Here is a 24,043-nt window from a genome sequence, read left to right as displayed (position 1 = left end):
TAAAAATTGTTAAAATGGCAAATTATTGTTACATACATTTGGGTATAATTTTAAAAAGCACAAGGGAGGGACATGTAATGTTTCCTCAAAACTAATATCAATAATTCCTGCCAGTTATTTTGCATTTAATATATGCCAAAGACTATGCTAAGTGCTTTCTGTACATCATCTCCATTCATCATTTTGTGAGACAGGTTAACTCTGTCACACCCACAGAGCTGATAATGCAGTGAGTCCCAGATATAAACCTCGTTTGTCTAATCCCAAAGAATTCTCTAGATGATTTTTTCAGGATTGGACACAGTTTTATCTTCATGAAAATTTCCTTAACTTTTCAGGAGAGAAGGCTCTTATGACCGATACCTACGAATGGATGACTATTGCAGGAGAAAGGATGACTCTTATTTTGACCGTTACAGAGATAGCTTTGATGGACGGGGCCCTCCAGGCCCAGAAAGTCAGTCTCGTGCAAAAGGTAAAGTAGCTGAAACAGTCTATTCCTATTATTGATAGAACACTTTACAAAAGAGAGAGAAAACTAATAACCAGTACCCCCTCTGAAAAAGGGCTAGTGCCTTGGCCAAGCAGTGTATAAAAAGAAGAAATATAAGTAGCTTATTAGTGGGTAAAGAGCTTTTGGTTTGAAAATGATTTTTAAGATGCAAATTAGTACCATCATCTGGTTTAGTCATCCAACAAGAAGAAATAAATATGAAATTCCAGCAATAAGAAATGAACAAAATGCTGGTCACTGTGGCCACCACCTATAATCCTACCACTTTCGAAGGCCAAGGCCAGCAGATCATTTGAGCCCAGGAGTTCAAGACCAGCTTAAGCAACATGATAAAACCCCATCTCTACAAAAAAATACAAAAATTGTCTGGGTGCAGTGGTGCACGCCTGTAGTCCCAGCTACTCGGGGGGCTGAGGCAGGAGGATCGCTGGAGCCTAGGATGTTGAGGTCTCAGCAAGCCGTGATTGTGCCACTGCACTCCAGCCTGGGTGACAGAGTGAGACCCTGTCTCAAAAAAAAAAGAGAAAAATGAACAAAAAATTGGAGCTGAAGACATTAAGTGCTTGTTTTTTGCCTACTGACCAGGTAACTATGACTATCTGTATTATCTATGCAAAATAGGTTTTTGGTTTTTTTTGTAGCTTTTACCTAACAGCATCTCTTTTTTAGATGAAGACAAAGATGTCTTTTTAAAGCCTGGTTTTTCTCAATACATCTATAAAGTTTCTTAAATTATTTCATACCTGGCCAAGTTGAAATCTTTAAGAATCTCATTTTTAATTTTAATTTTTTAATTTTAAACTTTACTACTTGATTTTTTTCTTTTAAAAAAAGAACTTTTAAATTTTTAATGTTAAACTTTACTGCTTTTTTTTTTCCAAAAAAAAAGCAAAAATGCAGATTAGAATAATAATGAATACTATTCTTACCTGTCAAGTTGGCAAGACAACAATACTCACTGTTGACTAAGGTGTGGAGAAATAGGCACTAGATGATCTACCTCTGTGGAGGTATAAATCAGTATCAGCCTTCCCAGGGAGCAGCTTGGCAGTAAGTATCAGATGCAGCATTAAAATGGCCATGTCCTTTAATCCAACATTACATTTTGGTTAATTTATAATAGTAAAAAATATTAATACTGGCTGTTTTTAGGAGATAGACCAGAGGATTGATTCAGAGTATTATGACCTTTGCCTACAAGTAGCTCAGGATTTAAAATGAGGGTCCAGTCCTTACTTCAGTTTACCCTGCTGGTGTTTTGCAGAGCGTTTGAAACGTGAGGAACGGCGTAGAGAAGAGCTTTATCGTCAATATTTTGAGGAAATCCAGAGACGCTTTGATGCTGAAAGGCCCGTTGATTGTTCTGTGATTGTGGTCAACAAACAGACAAAGTAAGAACCCTTAAATATTTCTCCCCAGTAAGGAGAAGAGTCAGAGAAATTCAGGCTCCTGTTTAGCACCTCTGTCCACTGAATTTGAGCTGTGTATTCTTGCATTGCTGTGCTCTGTTAGCCAGGGTTCTTTCAGTTATAGGTGACAGAAAACTCAATTCAAATTGAGCCCAAAAGGGACATTTTTCATTTAAGCAGAAAGTAACTGGGAAGTTGAGGCACGGCCACATCCAGGGTCAAACCATGTCATCAAAATTGGTCTCTGTGTTAGTCTCTAAGCACTGCTTTCCTCAGCTTTGCCTTTGTTCTCAGGCAGGTTTTGTGCTTGAAGAGGCAGAATGGCACTGGCCCTAAACGTGTGTCTTCTTAGCTTAGCAAGCCAAGTGGAAAGAGAGCTTCTCTTTCCCAGTGTTTCCACCTGAAGTTCTGCAGTTCTTGTTAGATTGACCTGACTCACTTTCTCATCCCTGAGCCTGTCACTTTGGCAGGGGTGCTGGATGTTCTGATTGGCCAGGGCTAAGTCATGTTCCCATCCCAAGAGCTAGAGGTGGGATTAGCCCTGTGGAACCATGCAGACTGAGAGTGGAAGAGGGTGTAGGCGCTGGTCAAGCAGAGTAGTATATAATCCCTTCATGGGACAACCCAAATGCCCAGTACTTTGGGAGACATGCCTCTGCATTTGTCAGCCAAGAACCAAGTCTTTGTGAAGTACCATGGCCTTGCAGAACTGTTATATGACCATGTTACCAAGCTAGGGCTCATAGCATTGTTTCACTGCATCCCTGTTTTACATTTTCTCCTTGAAGAGGCAGAGCAGAGAAGCAGAAAGGAGTATAGCAGCTTGCAGGCTTGGCAGTAGCTATGTTCCCTTTCCCCGGGTGGTACTAAGTAAATAACTTCATGTATTTTCTAGCAGTTTGGGGTTAAAGAGCTAATTTCAAGGCAGTGACTAGGGAAATAGGTGTTGAGACACCAAGCAGTAGGCAGAGTTCACACGCTCTTGGCTGTCTTGTTCAGCGATAGATGCTGCTTTTAATTCTAGAGAGCTTTTTTTGGACACATGATAATAGCTGTTATTTTCTGAGCACCTACTTTATGTACTACCCCATACTAGGCACCTTACATAAATTATTTTTAATCTTCACAGTAATCATATAAAATGAGCATTCAGCAAATCTTTTATGTGTATGGTGGATGGCGGGTATTGGGGCTGTATGGCCTCATTCCACTGGTGGAGCTTACACCCAGTGGGGCAGGTGACAAAAGCGTACAGGTGATGAGTCCTATGAGAAGAGAATGTCAGAGATCTAATTTAGATTAGAGGGAAGGTCAAAAAAATGACGTATGGACTGAGCCACGTTACTCCTGTTTTATTAGTAAAGAGACTGATGTTTGTAAGAGGTAAATAGACTTGCTTAAGCTTCACAACTTTGCAAATAAATTTTAAAGGCTGGGATCCAAACCCATGATTTTCCCACTGTGTTGTACAGCCTACCCAAAAAGAGATAAGTGCCGCAAGTCTTAGGGAGCAGGATGGTGTTAAGGAAGGACCACAGGGCTGGAGAATCAAGAGAAGGACCTGGGTATCATATTGTGCTACTGGCAACTTCTGACGTGATCTCAAGCAAGTCATAGCCGTTCTGAGCCAGGGTAGAGAGTATTGGTCTAGATCCTTGGATCCTGAATACAGTACTGGGGTAGACTAGGGTTTGAGTTCTCGGTGGGAACACACACAACTGGCTTGAGACACAACGATGCAGATTTGGAGTTGATCGCTCACCTGGATCTTATTTATTTTTACAGAGACTATGCTGAGTCTGTGGGGCGGAAGGTGCGAGACCTGGGCATGGTAGTGGACTTGATCTTCCTTAACACAGAAGTGTCACTGTCACAAGCCTTGGAGGATGTTAGCAGGGGAGGTTCTCCTTTTGCTATTGTCATCACCCAGCAACACCAGATTCACCGCTCCTGCACAGTCAACATCATGTTTGGAACCCCGCAAGGTACGGAGTCAGAATACCAGAGGTAGTCACTAGTCCATTATTAGTCCTTTATGCCTTACTCAGAAGAAGCAGGTTTTGGGCAAATGACTCTTGTATCTCAGTTCATATATGGTAGGGCCCCTCTCTTAAGTACCGTGGAAGAGTCTTGCATAGTCACTTATTTATCTGATAGTTTCTTAGTGGATCTCTGTTACACTATACTTAGCCACTAGGTATATACAGTGGTGTGCTGGCATACGTTTTAACAACAAGTTCCAGTGTGGGGGGAGGGCGTTTATAGCATTTGCTGATCTCCATGGTGTAAATACTCCCACCATGTTTCAGTTCAAGCCACCAACATGAAGTCACTGAAGGGAGAGTTGGAAAGAAATGTACACAGTTGGCTCTTGCCACTGAGATCTGGCTCCAGCACACCTCTGCCATGTACTCCACTGAATGCGACAAAATCCTTGCTTCTCCCAGCTTTCTAATGGAGGACAGAGAATATAACAGGCATTTAGGGTCCTTTTTGTAAGTGTGCTGGAGAAGTAACCAGAGGGGCTATGAGAAGTAACCAGAGGGGCTAAGAGGCCCTGACCCTGTAAAGGCCCAGGCACAGTTCTCGAAGTCCTCCTCAGAAGTAGCTTTTCATGCATTGAGCCCAGAGGATTAAGATTCCGCCAGCTGATACCCTGCTCTTCACTCTTACAGCACAGACTTAACCCTTTTCCCACTATACTCAGGATCTCTCTTTGCCTCACCCATTACCCCCATAACCATACAATTACATAAGGATCTCCAGTGGGTCATTTGTCTGAGGAATAGTCCTCAAGATGTGTGAGGACAAAAGTTCTGAGGAGTCCTCTCACTACCCAGTAAACCATGTTGCCCATGGGTGAGGAGAAAAGGTTATTTAGGGTCACAGTTTGATCTTAATCCATGACTTTTGAACTGATGAATTAAAAAATGGTAGGCCAGCTCTGTCCTGAGGAGCACAATGGAGAGCGCTGCTTTCCAGAGGGGCCTGTTGGCCTCCTGCTGCTGGTCTAGAGGCTGTTGGGCCTGCCTCCCGTGGCTGTTCCCCACATGGTCAGTTTGAATCTGCAGGAGGGTGTCATGTTTCTTCAGTTTTTACTACAAGTCTGTGATCGAGAATTCCCCCAAAGAACCAGCTGTATACAAAGGTGCATGTCCCCACCAAAAGTATTCATTCCCTTCCCTTCCTGGCCTTCATCTCTCCCCCCACACACCCCACTCTCAGTCTCAAGGCTTTTTGTCACCAAAATGATTTTCTTGCTGGTATTAGGTTAGGAAAGACTTGACAGAGTGCAGCAGGTGGGCACTTAAATATGTCATGGAAGAAAATAACTCATGTCATTTCCTCCTACAGAGCATCGCAACATGCCCCAAGCAGATGCCATGGTGCTGGTGGCCAGAAATTATGAGCGCTACAAGAATGAGTGCCGGGAGAAGGAACGTGAGGAGATTGCCAGACAGGCAGCCAAGATGGCCGATGAAGCCATCCTGCAGGAAAGAGAGAGAGGAGGCCCTGAGGAGGGAGTGCGCGGGGGCCACCCTCCAGCCATCCAGAGCCTCATCAACCTGCTGGCAGACAACAGGTACCTCACTGCTGAAGAGACTGACAAGATCATCAACTACCTGCGAGAGCGGAAGGAGCGGCTGATGAGGAGCAGCACCGACTCTCTGCCTGGTGAGCTACGTGGCAGGGCCGAGGTGAAGTTCTGACTCTGCATTTCTCTAATCCCCAGGCTCTGTTGGGAGGGTGTCAGGCCCAGGGCTCTTTGGAGTGGGTAAGGGAAATAAGTCCATCCCTTGGGTTCTCCCGTGGGCCATCCATGCTGATATAATGTTAATAATAACTTTATATTTGGGTACTGAATGCTGATCCCTGTAGTTAATGTGGTGGATTGACTAGTATTGCTGGCTCCGTGGTAGCCAGGATGGATGCCCTTTTGTTTTTTAGCAGTTCTCTAGGGGAACTAGCCTATTGTTTTCTGTAAACAGCACATATGAAGCGCCTCTTTGGGAAATTATGTTATCGTCTGTGTACTGTATGATTGATGTGACTCAGTGATTGTTGTTCTTCCTTTGGCTGCTAGGCCTCCTGCCCTTGGGGGGTACTTTGAACCAGATACCTCCCTCTTCTGTCTTCCAGGCCCGATTTCCCGCCAACCACTCGGGGCGACCTCGGGTGCCTCGCTGAAGACACAGCCAAGCTCCCAACCGCTCCAGGGCGGCCAAGTGCTCCCCTCTGCTACACCCACTCCATCTGCACCCCCCACCTCCCAGCAAGAGCTTCAGGCCAAAATCCTCAGCCTCTTCAATAGTGGCACAGTGACGGCCAATAGCAGCTCTGCATCCCCCTCAGTTGCTGCCGGAAACACCCCAAACCAGAATTTTTCCACAGCAGCAAACAGCCAGCCTCAACAAAGATCACAGGCCTCTGGCAATCAGCCTCCAAGCATTTTGGGACAGGGAGGATCTGCTCAGAATATGGGCCCCAGACCTGGGGCTCCTTCCCAGGGGCTTTTTGGCCAGCCTTCCAGTCGCCTGGCACCTGCTAGCAACATGACTAGCCAGAGGCCCGTGTCTTCCACAGGTATCAACTTTGACAATCCAAGTGTACAGAAGGCTCTGGATACCCTGATCCAGAGTGGCCCTGCTCTCTCCCACCTGGTTAGCCAGACCACAGCACAGATGGGGCAGCCACAGGCCCCCATGGGATCTTACCAGAGGCATTACTGAAGCTAAATCTTTCAACTCACCCCAGTCCCCTCATCCCCTGGCCTCCTCCCACTTACTTGTTCTAAATAGAGCTGTTTGGAGGATGTTGTCTGCGCTCCCAGGCCAGCATCGAGTGTCATCAGTTTCTACCACCTGCTCTCTCTTCTGCCTAAGGCTGTGTTGCTTATTTCTTACAAAGTTTATACTGCATTTGGGGTTGTATCTTTTTTTTGTTTTTTGTTTTTTGTTTTGTAGAAAATAAATATCTCCAGGGCATCACTTGGGCAGTACAGGTGTCTGGGCTTATATTTGATGGGGTTTCTCCGGTCCCTGTTTCTACTGGATTTGGAGCCAGGCCCAGCTAGCCAAGTTTGGAATGGCATTTGTCATGTCAGTAGCCACCACCTTTGTTAATTGTGAACCTACCAAGGCTTTCCAGCTTCATACACGTCGACCAGAGCTCAAGCTCCTGCCTGCAACTCCTGCCTAGAGTTGAAGAAAAGCAAACTGGCCTTGGCAGGCACAGTGTCATCATACCCTCACCCCATATGTTTGGGGTCTGCTTGAGGATTCATAAATCAGCCACTCTGGATTGTTGAGGAATGGCCATGGCAGCCACAGAAAAAAGAATTTTTCTCTCTGAGCCAAGGTTGTTTTTTGTTTTTTCTCTTTTCTTTTTTGTTTTCATTTCATTGGAAGATCTCCAATGGACTGAACAGCTCCAGTCAGCAGCAGTTACCACAAACTGTGAATCTGGGCCCCACCACTCTTCCCCATTACCAGTTCTGTCAGCATCCCCCTCTCCAGCGGCACTTCCATGGAGTCGGTTCTGAGACTCTGGCCGTGAACACCCGTTTCTTCAGTGATTTGTTTTGGGCTTTTGGCTCAAAACCCCAGGCTCTTGTTTTTGTCTAGACTCTTACTCTGTTTCCTGAGCAGCAGGAGGTAGGGACCACTTTGATGTCAGACTTCTGGTAGCTGGACATGTTCTTGAGATAGGTGGCTGTTCACGACTTTTGTACTAGAGTGAAATTGTTAGAGGGAGGGCTTCTGGCTGTGGTTCTAAATGGAGCCCCAGGAAGCTGCCCTCTCCCCAGGGTTTGTGCTCAGTAGAGCCCTGTGGATCACAGTCTTGAGGTCCTCTAGCAGGGGTGAGGGAGAGCAGCGACTTCAGCTGAGTCCCTGCCAGTGGTTAAGCAAACAATGGTTTCAAAATTCAAGGTCCCCAAATGGCAGCATTTTATGTTCTGACCTGTTTGTGTTATATAGTGGTTTTTTTTTCCTCTTTGGAACTCTTGTGTTGTTAATAAAATGAAATGATTACTTTTTAATTAAAATGAAAAAAGTAAAAGCTTTGTTCATCTTTCTTGGGTGTGAATATGCTCTTTGCAGGGTGCTTTCCCCAAGTCAGAGGTGAGGGCTCCTGTCTCGAGGACTCTGGTCTGCCCCCTTTTGTCCTCAGCATATGATCCGGCCTCAAACCTCTTTGAACCCTGCCTTCTCTTCATAGGTAGCTAACCTAGCTAGAGGCTTTAATAACAGTTCAGAGCAAAGGCCTGTTGGCTAATTATAGTGCTGTGTTCAACATCCTGCTTCTGGTAGACATTCATTGTGTCAGCAGCCTTGTCCTCTTATTCTAGGAAAGGAAAACAGGATGTGAGGAGGCCATTTGTGGTTAGTGGCCATTGGTAGGGGGGCACTTCCTGTTTTCATTTTGTCTCAGTTGCCACCCTCTGTTCTACCCATTGTGCAGGGAGTTGGCAGAATTCATAGGACCTGAAGGAGCCTTGAAGAGCATTTAATAACTTGGGGTGGGTGTGGTGAAGTGGGTGGCACAGGCCTCCAGTGAGTTAGGGACCAATGTGCCAAGAGCACTGAGCCTCACCAGTAAGTGCTCACTGCATCCTGGGGGATATCAGTGCAGCCTGACACCTACACTTAGAAAGTGCTCACTACCTCCTAGAAGATGCCAGTGTGGCCTGACACCTAGTAAGTGCCTGCCAGTCTCTTAGGAGATGATAGTGCTGCTCTCTAGGCCAGGGCCCTGGAGCTATCGGTAGATAAATAAGATCACCAGACCTGGGCCATTAGCCCATCTCTTCTGTCGGTGGTCATTGTTTCTGATTTAAGAGTGTGGGGTCCTGGAAGGCCCCCTGGAGTGTCCAAACAGCACATCTCAGGCCATGAAGGGTATAATAAAATTATTTTTATTGCATTTTGTGCAGACGGGAGTCTAAAAAAGTAATACAGTAAAAGCCATAAAGCATTAAATGGGAGCATTCAACAATAAAGGAAAGAACCAACCCTCTCCTTTTCATATTGGCACAAAGAACACAAGATCAATACTGAGGCAGGATGCGGAATACTGAACACTTACACTGAAAATTAAAGGCAGGCCTAATAATAATAGTAATAATAGTAATAAATACTCTTGATTTGGTTTGCAACCTCTCCTATTTACAAGGGTTTTCAACTTCATTGCATTGCCCTGCACATAGATCGTCTAAAACAAAAGCAACACTAGTTATCACTACAAGGCTATTGAAATATTGCACTCAGAATAAAAGTCACTTGAATGGACATGAAACATCTAACTACAGTGATTATAAAGATAATTTGATGAATGACTTGTGATAACATTCATAACAAATATTGCACATGTAGCACAGAAAACTTGGGTTTTTGTTGTGGGATGTCTGTTTCATCAACGGAAACTTAGCTCTTGCCAACCAGACAATCTGGGCCCAGATAGTGCAACTTTGGTTCCCTAATTGATGTTGATAACAGCGCCCTTCTGCACAGCCCACCACATCAGCTCTGGAATATTCAGGCCCCCAGAAGGCAGGACCTGGCTGTGGTGGTCAGAGGGAGGCCTACTGAAGGATGCAGGGGACTGGTGTCTAACACCTCCAGCTTCCTGATTGAGTACCTGAAAGAATCTATCCAGTCCCCTGATCGAATCTCAGAGGGGACTTGGCGTAACTGGCAGACCTCCAAACCTACCCCAGCCACACCTGACCCTGTCTGGGTGGCCCCAGCTCCAGCTCTGCCTTGGGCTCAAAGGAAAAGAGGTGGTGAGGTCAGGATTACTCAGTGGCCCCAGCTCTGGGAGGTGAGTGAGATGTTTAACTAGGTGCGCAGGTCAGGGCCCTGGGGCTGGAGGTACTGTACCCAGTCCCAGATGGTGCTGGAACGAGCATGCAGTGCCTGACCCCCTTAGTAATGTGCCCTAGGGGAAGGGAACCCGGCCACCGCGCCTTCTCTAAGGACAGAGCACGCCTCAGACCAGGCTGGTGGAGCGGAAGCGCCAAGGACGAGTGGGGGAAGCCAAAGGCCCTGGGTCCTAGTTAGAGGAGAGCAGCCAGGCGCTAAGGACAAAGCGTGTGCGACTCCAGCCCTCCCTCAGGCCCAGGTCCCTGGGAGACGGAGCTAGAGGCCGCTGCTAAGCAGCGAGGCCCGGACCCAGAGCACGGAGAAGGCGGCTGGGTCCCCCAGGCGAGGCAGGAGCTGCCAGATGGGGACGGTGGAGGGAACATCACGGGCGGCTCTGGGGCCTCTCAGTGGGTCCGGCCCCTAAACCAGAATCGGCCCCCTCCTTCCTCACTTGTCCCAGGGAGGAAACTCCGGGGAGGGGGCGCCCTCCAGCTCCACAATTTCAGTCTTTGGCGAGGAGCCATGGGATACGGGGAGCAGGCGACAAGCCGACTGAGGAGAGACGCCTGCTCCCCAGCGAAGGCACCGGGGCGGGGCTTCCTCTGTGGGGCGCGGGCCTCTCGGTTTCTTCCCCTTGAGGAGCGCCCCTCCCCCATCCTGGCCCCAACTTGCGTAAGAGCCGATGAGAAGAGGTTGCGCGCGTCTCTGCAGCCGCAGTGGAAGCTCAGGTCCGCTGGGAGGCGAATCCAGGAAAAGTTGGACCCTTGTCTCACCTCATCTCAGAAAAGGACTGGAGGGGAGGGTGGGAAGCCAAGGGCGCGCGGAAAGGGCGAAGAGGCGAGAGCAGAACGGAGGTGTCGAGGGAACGAGCCCACGACCCCCGCCTGGGCCTAAAGCACTTTCGCTCTCAAACTCTTGGACGTCAAGGAAAATTCAGCTTCCCGAGGCCTCGCCTCCCCGCAGTGCCCCAGCGGGAGAGCTCGACTGTGGCGAGAAGTCTGTTGCGCTTCTAGTCACATAAATATGGGGACGTTAAAAATACACGCGATGTCTCCTGTACACTATGTATAGGCTTGGCCGCCCGCGCCCCACGGCTCGGCGAGAAGGAGCGGCGGAGACTGCAAGCGCGGCCTTCCCACCCCGTGGGCCTCCGGGCCGCCGGGAGCCAGGGAGCAGCGCCGGAGGAGCGCAGAGCGAGGACCGCGGCTGGCGGGGGAAGGGGAGGAATGGGCCGCATGGACTACCTGGGGGTCCCCAAGGCCCCAGCTCCTCTCCTTTCCGCGCCTTCTCCCAACCTTTATTGCAGCGTCTCCTCCGGCGAGACGAGGCCGGGCTTAGAAAAAGGGCAGCGCAGACCCACGGGCCAACCCGGCACTGAGGAGCTCTGGTCTCCGCGCAGCGGGGCGCCCTCTCCGAATCAGCCTCAACAGGCGTGGCCTCCGGGCTTCAGGCAGCGGGGTAAGGGGCCAGGACACGGGCACAGGGTCTGTATGTAAACGGTGACAGCGGCGGGGGGCGCGGCGAGGGCTCCGGAGCCGCGGGCCGGGCGCGCTCGGGCCCGGGTGGCAGGTCCTGGTTCTCAGGAGTAGATGGTGATGACCTCGCGGCCGCCGCCGCGGACCAGCATCACCCGGTCCAGGTGCTCTGTGAGGACCTCGAGAAACTCCATGTCTGAGAGCCGGTCAAGGAGAAAGACCCGGTCTCCTTCCCTCCCGACGAAATTGGGGTCGCGCTCGGCTGCCAGGGGACCTCTCGCGCCCGTGTCCCTGTCCGAGGTGCTGATCCGGAGGCAGGAACAGCTCAGCTCTTCCATCCCAGGAACAGGACCCAGATTCCCTGACGTCCACCTCCCTCTTTCCCCCAATTTTAATTCCAGGATACAGTTTTCATCACCATTGCGGTTGCGGGGAGGCCCAGGCATGTTGAGCAAAACAAGCTTGGCGTCCCGGGATTTCTTCACGATGACCTCGTTCAGCCGCACGGCCGTGTGCATGCGCCGCACGTTGGACTGGTTCCTGGGGCAGGAAGGGGGAGTGGAGACCGCGTGAGCCGGGGGGTAGAGAAGATTGGAGCCAGTCGCCCTTCCAGCCCGAACTGGGCTGCTGGGGACTGGTTCCTGCAAGCCCAGGACCACCAATCCTAAACCTCTCCAGGCTGGGCTATTCAGAGATCCCAGAGGTCGTGGCACCAATTAGGGGTTCACAATAGAGTGAGGAGGGTAGGGACCCTGGCCATCCTAGGAGAGAGAATGAAAAAATGCTGAAGCACTTACAAGTTCTCCCACTCCCTTCAGGAAACACAAGAGATGCAAAGAGAGAAAGAAAAAGAGCAGAGTCAGAAAAAGAGGAAGACACTGGGGGCTTGGGCCACGGTCATCTGCCCTGAGTCCTGCTCTGCCAGCCCCCACACCCTTCACCTTTCTGAGCCTTAGCAATGGGGCCCAACCCCCTAAGTCCTCAGATGGGGAAACCAAGACAATGTCTGAGCTGGGTCTGCAGGCTGACAGACCAGGATGCCTTCTGCTCTCTTGCTCTGCCATGGGGAGCAAGACCCTTTAGCTCACCCCAGCCCCCAGCCCTTAGCCCCCAGGCCCGTACGGCTTCATGCTGAAGAAGTCCTTGATGCCCTCAGAGGAGACAGGACTGGGGCCCTTATTCTTCTCTGCCACCGACTTGTCCTTGGTCCAGGTGAGATGCACCTTCTCAGGATCTGTCTCCCCTTCCCCCTCAGGCTCCTCCCCTGGGGACGGAGAGCTGCTGGGGCAGCTGGGAGCACTCTGATCATGGATCAGCTGCACCTGAGGGATGAATGAAGCGATGGCAGTTGAGTCCTTTGGAGGCCAAGGGCTTTAATCCCACTGGTTGGGGCCAAACCACCCCAGCTGCACACCTCCTCCTCTGGCTTCTCTTCACTGTCACCAGCCGTCTCTTCTGGGACGTTCAGGCGGAGCCGCGTGTTGGCTGGATTCTTTCTCCGGATTGAGCCTCGTGACTCATCTGTGATACTCTGGATCTAGGGAGTGACATAGGTTGGTGCCAGCTCTGCTGGGAGTCACCACCCATGCCCTGCAAAGAGCTATCACCAGAGATGATGTTCAGCCAGGATGCACTTTCTGGAACTGTACCAGTTGTTAAAATATTGCTATGATTTGAGACCAAATAGCTACTGCACCACTGATCTGCCTGCCCCACCTCCTCTCCAGAACCCCAGACCTCATCTGGCAACAAAACTGTTAACCTTGGCACAGCAAGGCTTTGCCTAGCACTATGGTCCAATGTCAGTCCTCACAGTCCACTGGTCAGTGGCCATGCCATGTTTTACCATTTTTACTACCTCCCTTGGATAACACTCCCAGCCTTGGAGGATCCATCCTTCCCACCTCAAAGTGGTACCCATCACTCATTCCCCTGAGAATCCATCAACCACATTCTGATAAATACATTACCCACCCCTGGGAGACTAAAACCCCATGGTTCTATTACCCTCACGTGTAGGATTGCCACCCATTCCCTGGGCAACTTATCACCCACCTCCAGGAGCCCTTCTGTCCCCAGCTGGGGTAACACCACTCATTTTCCCAAGGACTCCACTTCCTTGGTTGGGTCTTTCATCCATACTCTGGTGGTTCTACATCACCCATACCTAGAAGATCTTACACCCACACCCTATAGGGGGGGCTCATCACCATTACCCCCTGAGATCCCATCAATCACACCCTAGGGGATTTTCCCCTAACTCCCACACATCAGTTATATCCCTAAACACCCATCTGTTACCCACTGTCTAAGGGTTTCTACATGAGCCCTTATCCCTCACACTGGCAGCCCACACCCCTAAGGACTCATCATCCATACGTATTTAGCATCCACTCTTCTCTCTCAGGCCCCAGAAGTCACATACAGAGGAGAAGATCTGTCACCCGTACCAAAGTCCCTCTGCCTCCTGGCTGGGAGGTTGGCGGTGAAGCTGCAGTGTGTACTCCTGCTGTCTGAGAGATCAGTGTCAGGAGGTGTGGTTGGGGGAATCAGGGAGATGAGGGTGAAGTTGAAATGCCAGGAGTGTCAGCCCTGAGCCATCCTAAACCTGACACCCAGAACTGGCAGCAGTTTGAGGCTCTCAGGGGCCAGCCAGGGCAACCTCACCTCCCGCTCCCGCTCATTCTTGGTTAAATGCATCTGTTTGAGGATCTGGGAACGCTGCTCCATCACCAACGTCTTCTCATAGGTGTAAGCTGAGATGTCGCTCTCATGCTGTGGGCAGACAGAGGTTGGGGTTGGGGGGTGGGGAGAGGAACACAGAGGAAAGCATGAGGTCTGAGCCCAGGTGAAAGGCCAAGGGAAGGAAGGAAGGCCCCCATCCTTCTGGCAGCCTAGGGCTTTCCTACCCAATCATTAATTTTATCAAGAGTTGTAGGAGGCAAGGACACAGCAGAGAGGGCAATGCTCTTGCAAGACAGGCAGCTCATTCCCTCCTGAGCCCAGCACAGGACCAGGCATGTGAATGGATGAACTAATGAATGAGTGGATTAGTTAATCACCTGGGTGAATGGAGAAGGGAAAGAAGAAAAGGAACAAAGCGATGAATGAATACATGCAAGAATGAACGGGAGAGTGAGTGAATGAGTACTTCAATGAATACATAGGTAGATTAACGAATACACAGAGGGATGGGTGGATGGACACATGAATTGAGAGGATGGTTGGACAAGAGGCTCTACAGGATAATCACCAAGGGCACAGGCTCTAGAGCCAGCCTGCCTGGGTTTGAATCCTGCCTCCACCATGTACTCTGTGTTACTGGGCAAATTACAGTCATATGCCAAATAACACCATTGTATGTGCGTCAATGGCAGACTGCACATAAAATGGTGTTCCCTTAAGATTACTGTATTTTTGCTGTATTTTTTCTATGTTTAGACACAAAAATACTTCCCACTGTGTTGCCATTGCCTACAGTACTCAGGAGAGTAACATGCTGTATAAGTCTATAGCATAAGAGCAATAAGCCTTTGTGTGTAGTAGGCTGTACCAGCTAGGTGTGTATAGATACACTCTATGATGTTCATACAACAAAATCGCCTCACAACACATTTCTCAGAACATATCCCTGTTGTTAAGCAATGAATGCATGACTGTACTTCTCTGCACTTCATGTTCCTAATCTGTAACATGGAAATGCTGATAATTGTATCTATCTCATTGGTCATTGTTGGAACTGATATACATATAAAGTGCATAGAACAGTGCCCGACATATAAGAAGCGGTAGACATGGCTACTTTTATAGAGAAGAGAGGGATGGCTGAATATGTGAGAGCCTAAGAGGTGGATCGGGGGAAAGGATCCAGCATCATAAGCTGAAGGGTGTTAGAGTTGCCCTACTTGGTGCTGGGGCCAAGAGGAAAGAAGGCCTGGTGGAATCCCAACGGTGTCTCCTGGAGACTCACCATCTCCACCACCTCGACCTCCGCGGTGATGCGTAAATGGTACAGAAATGTGGTCAGATCCTTCTTCATCTGGATGCTATTGTCGTCCATCTGGGCCACGGTGAAGATACGCATCTTGCACTTCCGCCAGACCTGCAGGCGGTGAAGGGGATTCAGAAAGGTCCTGCCCAGATGTGATGAGGAGATCCAGGGCCAGACCCTGTCCCCTCACCCTTCCCCTCTTCCCACCCACTCCTCACACATACATGCAGACCCCAAATCCTCTGTCTTAGGGGCCACTCTCTACAAAACCTTCCCTGCTTAGGTCTGAGGGTCCCCCATTAAAGAAAGCATCACTGGCTTGGGCTAAGCATTGCTCTCCTTACAGCAGTGCACCTGCAAAAGGAGAAACCATCAGTTCCTAACATCTCAGAACGAAGTAGGTCAGCAGATCCCTTTCCCAGGAGTTTACAGGGGAGGAAGGACACGGAAGCTGACTCTGACAAGAGCCCATGTGTCTGACCTGTGGTTGTGCACATATGTACACAAATGCATACATGCATATACACATTCACACATGCATACACTCACGCACACAACTCACCTTGTGGTGCCGCAGCAGAAAGGGCAGCAGCATGAGCATGCCTCCATCGTGCACAATCCACCAAACATCGATGCTGCCCTCAGAGAAGCGCTCAGGGTTCCCAGGAAACATGGAAACGTTCTTGGTGACCAGCAGGGCTAAGTGGCCAGCTGTGGTTTCCCGGACCAGCTCTGAGGGAGGCCAAGGAGAGGGCCAGAGGGTGAAACAGTGACTCTGGTTCTCCCAACCCACAGCAGCAGCCACAAGGGCTCCTGGCACCCAGCACTCCCCCCCACTCCACCTGGCCTTGGCCGTGGGCTGAGTGGTCAGAAAACCAGCATCTACTTGGGCCCCATCATATATTCATTGTTTAGATCTGGGAAAGTCTCTCAACCTCTCTGGGCCTCAGTTTCCCCACCTGTCAAACGGCAATAACACCACCTGCCCTTTCTGATTACTAAGAACCCAGCATGTATGACCTCACTGGATCCTCCCAACACCTTGTAACCATGATCTACCTTAGGAGACAGAATAGCTTGGAGCTAACAGTGTAGCCTCCGGGCTGGTTCAAAACCTGGCTCCCCACTTTGTGACTTGGAGCAAATTTCTTTTTTCTTTATTCTGTAGTTTGCCATGTTGCCCAGCTCAAACTCCTGAGCTCAAGCGATCCACCTGCCTTGGCTTTCCAAAGTGCTGGGATTACAGGCGTGAGCCACTGAACCCACCCGGAGCAAACTTCTTAATCTCTCTGTGCCTCAGTTTCACACCAAAAAAGATGCAGATAAAAATGCCTAGCCCTCCTAGGACTGATGAGAGAATCAGAGAAAGCCTCAACTTTCTGGCACACAGAACTCATTCTAGAAACGTTAGTTATTATATTTACTATTACCTACGATTACCAAGAAATCTGATCTCAGAGGGAGTGAGTCACGTGTGCACAATCACACAGCTAGGAAGGACCAGAGCTGAGATGTGGGCCCAGCCTCCATGACTTCAGAGCTGTAGCTCTTCCCACTGCCCTGCACTGTGTTCCTCCCAGGGCCTGCGAGCGCTGCAGGAGCCAAGACTGTCTCGTTCACAGCGGAGTCCCCAGCGCCCAGCACAGTGGCTGGCACATGGCCAGCCTTGACTGCTGTCACCTGCATATGCTGAATCCACACTTGGCATGCAGTGCTTGGGAAACCCCTCAGGCCCAAAGGGGCGGAAATCCAGTTCCACCCCTCTACAGCCCCCAGCCCCACCCCTCTTCCGTCCCCAGCCCCCGACAGCGTTACCAATGAAGTTCCTCCACGTCTGATGATCTTCCTTCTGGCGCCAGTTGCGGGGCCAGCCAACAAGCACAGTGTTGTGTTGCAGCCCCCCGAGGCCCCCGGACTGGATCAGATGGGACACGCCATCGCGCAGGTTGGAGGAGATCACTACCTGGCAGAAGCCCTTCACCTTCTCTGCCTCCATCAGGCGCCTGATAGACTAGGGGAGGGGGATAAGACAAGGACCAGCCTCAGGCCTCCCTGGCCCTAGCTGGGCCCATTGTAGCCTCCTTCCATCCCATCTCTCCCTTCCTTTCATCCCAGTCTTCCTGAAGCTCAGCTCTGATCACATCAGTCTCTGGCTCCAGAATGGCACATGGCTCCCCCATCATCTCTGTGCCCCATTCCTTCTTGATCAATCAAGGCTCTTCATGATCTGACCACACTTTCTGCCACCCTGCCACTGCTCATACAGCCCCCCTGCCCGACATGCTCTCCACCATCACCCTGACCCACGCCCCTACCAAGTTGTACGTGACACCCTGTCTGGCCCAGCTCAAATGTCGCCATCTTCAGATGCCACCCCCACCCAGACCAGAATTAAACTGGGCTTCCCTGCACAGCCAGACAATTTGTTTCAACAATCTTTCTAAGTAGTATAATAAGTATTTTAAGGGCACCCCATTTAAACTGTACTATGAGGGACATAGTCTCATTACTCCCATTTTATAGATGAGGAAACCGAGGCTTGGAGAAATGAAGACTTGTTTAAGGACACACAGCTAATGTTACTGTGAGGATTCAAGTCAGGGAAGTCTGACTCCAACCCCCACACTTTTAACCGCCACCCCTAAGTCCAACAGATAGAAGTTCAACTCCTATCTCCGCCACCTCCTGGCTGTGTGACCTTGGGTGAGTCACCTAACCACCCAAGGGGTCAGGACAAGCTACCTTGTTTAGGAATAGGGAGAACCACATGTCATCATGCACATAGGGCTTAGTTAGTATCCTGCCTGAGGAATCGTAAACACTCAGCACATTGTACAACTCTGATGTTATTAACTCTAACAGCATTTATTGACATCTGGTGGGTCTGAGAGCCTTCTGTGTATGCTCTGCCTTCCCCACCAGCCTGTGAGCACCTCGAGGGCTGGGACTTGGTCTTGAACATCTCCATCTCCCCTGTGCCTCGCCCAATGCCTGGTGCACTGCACATTCTCAGCCACCGCGTGTTGAATGGAACTGACCAGTCAAGGCCTCCAGCTCTGGGCCCTGACAGATCGGTGTGAACAGCCCAGCGAGGCAGAAGCAGCGACTGTTGCAAGCCATCAGGGGTGCCCCTCCCCATCTCACCTCTGCTCCCTCGGGCCTCTTTTCCTCTCTCCACTGCTAGCCACAGCCCTAAGGGGAGAAAGGCCTGACCCTCAGACAAAACCTACTTCCTCTACTACCCCTGGGATCCAGTCACCTCTTTGTGTGCTTAAGGCAGACACTGGCAACCACAGCCCACATTGGTTCTGTAGGCTGCTCTGTAAGCATGGACTAGTGGGTGGAGCCAAGAGCAGGTGACACAGAGCAGGGGCCTAGGTTCAAATCCTGATGTTGCTTCCCACCAGCTTTCTGACTTTCAGCAAGCAGCTTTCCCTCTCTGGGTCTCAGTTTCTTCCTGTATCAAATGTGGATACTCACCTTGTCAACCCCAGACTGTAGGGATCAAGAGTCTACAGCTGGGAAATCACCTTGAAAGATTTATACTTTGGCAGGAAGGAGTCTAGAGTAGGAGTTCAAGGAGTCCTAATTTGAATCTTCGTTTTCTGTCCTTAGACACATGACCTGACTTGTCTAAGCCTCAGTTTCCTTGTCCATAAAATGGGCCCTTCTGCCTCTGATGGTCTTTCATGCTGTGAGTTGAATTCTAAAGAACTCATTCTCTAGGCCCTTAGGCTCTTCCTCTAAGGAAAAGAAAAGAAATGCCTGCACCTCCTTTGATCCTGAAGGTGATGAGGAAGGAAAGTACAAAAAGATAGAGACTGTCTTCCTAAGTGTCCTGACCTTTTCCCAAGCCCACCAGGGCCTCTGCTCACCTCTTCTGCCCGCTGGGCCTGGGGATGATTTTCCAGAAAGGTGCCCTCAAGGACAGAGCCCACGATGGTCAGGCCCTTCCCTGCCTTCAGCTGGGAGGTCAATGAGAGCAGCTGGGGGTGCACCACATTCTGGTCTTGGTCCACACGCACCAGCACCAGCAGCTGTGGCCTGAAGAGTGTGCAGAGTCACATGATCCATATACTATGTAACCAACCATCCACACACCATACACCCATCACCAGGTCACCTAACCATCTCTCCTCTATAACCATCTGTCCCATCCACCTATACCCCTCACCACCCATCCATCCATCTACCCATCAACCCATTTCTCCATTCACCTCACTCACCTATCTACCCATTCAACCACCCACCCACCTATTTTATCCTTCAGTCATCCACTCATATGCATATTTCTTTACCGATACATGCATTATTCACTCAATTATCCACACATCTACCTACCTATCATCCATTCCTACATCCATCGATTCACGCTTTTGCTCTCCCACATGTACATACACTTATCCATCTACCCATCTATGTACGCATCCCTTTCCTTAGTCATTTAGCCATCTTAGTCCTCCAACCACCTATCAACTTCGTAGCATTCTCTAAGCACCTACTCTGGGATAGACCATGTGCTGAGCATTTGGGAATTCACAGATAAATAATACAGAGCCCCAGGTTCTGGGAGCCCAGTTTAGTAGACATCAGCAAAGGCAAGTCAACAATGCCCTAACCTAAGTCAGGGTTCCAGGCTCTACTCTTGGCAAGGTGAAACACAGGGAGATGAATGAGGGGTTGGGCATGCAGCACCCAGGGCTAAGAGGTGGGGTGTGAGGATTCCATCTCCAGGTCTGCCTTCTGTGACCTGTGAGATCCTCTCTGACCTCCGATTTCCCCCTTTTTTTTTTTTTTTTTTTTTTTTTTTTGAGACAGGGTCTCACTCTGTCACCCAGGCTGGAGTGCAGTGGTACAATCTCGGCTCACTATAACCTCTGTCTCCCGGGTTCAAGCTATTCTGCCTCAGTATCCTGAGTAGCTGGGACGACAGGTGCATGCCACCATGCCTGGCTAATTTTTGTATTTTTAGCACAGACGGGGTCTCACCATGTTGTCCAGGCTTGTCTCAAACTCCTGGCCTCAAGTGATCCACCTGCCTCAGCCTCCCAAACTGTTGGGTTACAGGCATGAGCCACTGCGCCCGGCATCCCTGATTTTCACGTGAATAAAATGGAGGAATTGTCATTAATCTAGAGATGCCTAAGAGCCCCTATAACTCTCAAAGGGAATGATTCCACCTGTCTCAGAGCAAATGCTACATGATCTGATGTTTGTCTGTCCCCGTGTGTGTCTTCTCCACAAAACTGTGAGCGTCCTACATCCCCAGAGACTAGAAGCGGACTTGCCATACGTCAGGCATTCATGTTTTATGAAAAAATGATGGAAATGATGAAGTGAATGAATGGATGACTGCTCAGGAGGCTAGCACGGTGGGGTATGTGGACATTTACATACCCACATAAATGTCTGGAACTCAGCTCAGCCTCAGTGTTTCAGGTGGGAAGGAATCAGACAAGGCTGGGCTTTTAGGGCACAGCTCAGCAAAACAAAGCAAGCAGGATAAGTCAGGCCCTGCTCCCTTCCCCCTATCTCCTGAGCCTTGCACTCACGCACACACACTCTTATGCACACCCGTGCCCTCACCACTTACCTCCAGTTCTTGGTGTGTGGGGGCCCTTCCTCCAGGCGTAAGAGGGCATAGCGAGCCGCACTGAGAGACAGACCTCGGATCCCATCGCCCCACTCCTTCTCTGCCCTGGGAGCCAGGAAGGGGGATCACGTGAGAGCAGAAAGCCAGGCAGGGGCAGGGAGAACCATCTACACTGCACCAGCTACCCTAGGGCAGAGCCATCTCTCAGGCTTAGAAAGGACATGTGTATCACTCCTGCCAACAGACCCAACCGAGCCTTGGCTAAGTTTCCTTGGAAAATCACTTCTAAATCCATTCTCTCATCATTCCTGTCCATTTCTCAAAGCCTCTGCCTCCACCCCCCATCTTCCAATGTCACCCCATATCACCCTCTCCCTCTACTCCAGCCCCATCCTCTCCCACTCCCTGCTTCGTCTCACCCCCACCACCCCAATCCCTCATGACCCCTTCCCTCTCCTTCCCACCACCCTTCAGCCTTCCCCAGCCACCCCAACCTCCACTTCCCACACTCACCCACGGTACTCAATGTACTTGTAGATGAGTCCAGCAATGAGCATGGCTACCAGTGCATAATACCAGGAGCAGATGAACATGAGGGCCAGGCAGAGGCTCATACCCAGGAAGGAGAGGGTCCTAGACAAGGTGGGGAGACCCAGCCTCTGAGCCCCAGCAGGGCTGTTGCTGAAGCTGGGACTTAGATAGCAAGAGGGAAATGGGGCAGGGCATGGGCAAGATCTGGGAGGTGACAGCCCGATCTAGGGGAACTCACACCATCATCCCCATGAGGACTAGGGGGATATGGGACCTTCTGGGTGAAGGAGAAGTCACAGACAGGGCACTACCCAATGCCCTGCCCAACTCCTGACACCCCATACCACCCTGTCCCTGTTCCTCAGATCCTGCCAGACAGGCCTGGCCAGGTGCATTCTGAGGCCAGGGTCTCAGGGGAGTGGAAACAGGTCGTCCCAGGAGAAGGCCACCAGCAAAGCCGGAGCATCCAGACAGGAGTGGGCAGCCCTGGTTCTAGCCCAGTTATGCCACAGTCTTGCTGGGGGACCTTGGACCAGTCCCTTTCCCTCTTTGGGCCTCAGTTTCCTTTTGTAGGACAAGCGTGATCATTTCTGCTCTGTCTGCCCCCGAGGGCCTATTGTGAGGATGAAGAGCCATAGAGGAAAATGATGAGAGAAACTGCAGCCTCTGTGCAATGAGCATCTGCCATGTACTATAGTCCTCACAAGAACCCATAGGCAGGTGCAGCTATCATGCCCATTTCACAGCTGAGGAAACTGAGGTTCTGAGAAGCTACATCATCAGCCCAAGGTCTCACAGCTAGGAAGTGCAGAGTCATGATTTGAACTCTGGCCAGCTGACTTCCAGCCTCCCTGCTACATTGTGAGCTATTGGGCATCAGGGACAGGAGAGAGATTCCAGCTGAGACCGCTTATGATGCTGCTATGTTATTATTTATGATTGTTAGGAGACCCTCTCCGGGACCTTCCTCATGTGAGTTGGTCAACAAAAGCTGGAGAAAAAAGGTTGTCCTCTTCAGGTTTGGGGTCCTTGGACCCAGAGGGGATGGACTGGAGTAAGGTGAGGGTTGGGGTGGAAGTGAGCAAGTGGCTCAGTGGAAGTGTGGGGACAGAGCACCCACCAGTGGTAATATCGAAAGCGTGGCCTCCAGTTGGGTGTCCTCAGCAGCGTCTGCACCGCACAGGCCAGATTCACAAACATGTAGCACATCAGGAAGAACCTGGAACACAGGAAGGCCCCAGGGGAGACAGAGATGCAAAGGGAGGCAGAAACAGAAACAGCAACGTGGGCAGAGAAAGGGGGAAAGTGGACAAGAAGTCAGGAGGTGGCCAGATCATGCTCTGGTGCTTAGGAAGGGGTTTCAAGCCAAATACCCTTACAACACACCCTAATAACACGTGTGGATGAATCTCTCTATAACAAACGATGGGCTTCTATGACCAGTGGGGAACTTCCTGGTGTTGTTAAAGTGTCTGGGTGGGTTGTCACGGGTAACAGCTGCAGGATTCAGATAGAGAAACACCCTGAACCGGGGGGAGGGCAAGAAGTCAGGCACGCACATAGAGAGGATGGGGGCCACCTCGTCGAGGGATGCGATGAGGATGCCAATCTCACAGATGCAGGCAGTCAGGAGCAGGGCCCAGGTCGGCTCTCCATTGGCCTTGCCATGGCCAAAGACCTGGGGACACAGCAATCATCATGGGACTGAGACCTCAAGGACTTCTCAGCCCTCTCCCCTAGTCTTTGGAACCAGTGGAGTAGAGGCAGGAATCCTATCACCAAAGAGGAGGTAGGGAGAGGATGCATTTCTCTTCCTCTAGGAGAATGCAAATGGATAACAGGCTTTTGCTGCGTCTTGCCCACCCTGACATCGGCACCCCAGTGCCATGAAGTTCAAATGATCCCTAGAGGGGGAAAGCAGCTGCAGAGGACCAGATGGGAGAGGAGCTGTCAGGAAGCCAGCAAGCCACCACGACCCTGTGCTCCATCCGTCTTTTTTTTTTTAGCACCATGGTGGAAGCTACCCTTTTCTTGTCCTTTGACTGCCTCCCCAAGTCTCCGACCAACCACTGTGCCAAAACAGGGCCATTTATTTTTTCCCCAAGAGCAGACAGTGCTCCAAGGGATGCACTGACCGTGGGCCAAATCCTAAGTAAGACACATTTATCCTTCCACCTGGGTGAAGGAGAAGCCACAGACAGGGCACCACCCAATGCCCTGCCCAACTCCTGACACCCCACACCACCCTGTCCCTGTGCCTCAGACCCTGCCAGACAGGCCTGGCCAGTGCAGTGCAGAGCAGAAGTGGCCCAGGAGGTAGTCTAAGGCTGGTTATGGCCCTGGGTCACTGTGTGGTCTCTCTGGGCAGGGGCCTGGCTGGTCTACTGAGGGTGGGCTGTTCTTCTCCCACACTGACCTGCAGGAAGGGCACGATGCCATCCCTCGAGATGGCCTGCAGCAGGCGTGGGGCCCCCGTGAGGCTCTGCAGCCCAGCCCCACAGGTGGAGAAGAAGGATCCGATGACAATTACCCATGGAGATGGCCAGGCCAGTGTGCCCACCACCAGGTTGCCATTCACAGCTTCGCCAAACCTGGAATGATGTGGACAGGAGATGCCAGGTGAGCAGTGCTGCCTGGATTTCCAGGGCAGGTCTCCATACCAACTACA

General features: G+C 50.7%; 2 protein-coding genes across 5 annotated transcripts in view; one reads left to right on the top strand and one right to left on the bottom strand.

The window, feature by feature from the left end:
• Positions 1–7,983, top strand: part of NCOA5 (nuclear receptor coactivator 5) — a 29,065-nt gene extending 21,082 nt beyond the window's left edge. For 2 of the 3 annotated variants that reach the window (XM_054467627.2, XM_054467628.2), the window contains 5 exons: positions 339–475; positions 1,779–1,905; positions 3,709–3,908; positions 5,278–5,598; positions 6,064–7,983. In XM_054467627.2, coding sequence (XP_054323602.1) covers positions 339–475; positions 1,779–1,905; positions 3,709–3,908; positions 5,278–5,598; positions 6,064–6,653 — 1,375 coding nt within the window. In that variant the 3' untranslated portion in view covers positions 6,654–7,983. Of the gene's footprint in view, positions 1–338; positions 476–1,778; positions 1,906–3,708; positions 3,909–5,277; positions 5,622–6,063 lie in introns of all 3 variants that reach the window. The other variant, XM_054467629.2, reaches the window with a different exon arrangement.
• An 840-nt stretch (positions 7,984–8,823) lies between these two features.
• The window catches only part of SLC12A5 (solute carrier family 12 member 5), a 38,205-nt gene continuing 22,985 nt past the window's right edge, over positions 8,824–24,043 (bottom strand). For both annotated transcript variants that reach the window (XM_054467659.2, XM_054467660.2), the window contains exons 12-26: positions 23,792–23,966; positions 22,935–23,053; positions 22,496–22,594; positions 21,358–21,477; positions 20,845–20,949; positions 19,127–19,295; positions 17,067–17,262; positions 15,814–15,983; positions 15,231–15,362; positions 13,928–14,035; positions 12,675–12,797; positions 12,383–12,582; positions 12,058–12,072; positions 11,667–11,800; positions 8,824–11,456 (exon numbers count right to left, since the gene is read on the bottom strand). In XM_054467659.2, coding sequence (XP_054323634.1) covers positions 11,365–11,456; positions 11,667–11,800; positions 12,058–12,072; positions 12,383–12,582; positions 12,675–12,797; positions 13,928–14,035; positions 15,231–15,362; positions 15,814–15,983; positions 17,067–17,262; positions 19,127–19,295; positions 20,845–20,949; positions 21,358–21,477; positions 22,496–22,594; positions 22,935–23,053; positions 23,792–23,966 — 1,957 coding nt within the window. In that variant the 3' untranslated portion in view covers positions 8,824–11,364. The remainder of the gene's footprint in view (positions 11,457–11,666; positions 11,801–12,057; positions 12,073–12,382; positions 12,583–12,674; positions 12,798–13,927; positions 14,036–15,230; positions 15,363–15,813; positions 15,984–17,066; positions 17,263–19,126; positions 19,296–20,844; positions 20,950–21,357; positions 21,478–22,495; positions 22,595–22,934; positions 23,054–23,791; positions 23,967–24,043) is intronic.

The sequence above is a fragment of the Pongo pygmaeus genome, chromosome 21 (assembly GCF_028885625.2).
Source record: "Pongo pygmaeus isolate AG05252 chromosome 21, NHGRI_mPonPyg2-v2.0_pri, whole genome shotgun sequence".
In the NCBI taxonomy this organism is placed as follows: Eukaryota; Metazoa; Chordata; class Mammalia; order Primates; family Hominidae; genus Pongo; species Pongo pygmaeus.
Note: the sequence above shows the minus strand (reverse complement) of the source record. Positions and strands in the feature narration are given on the sequence as shown.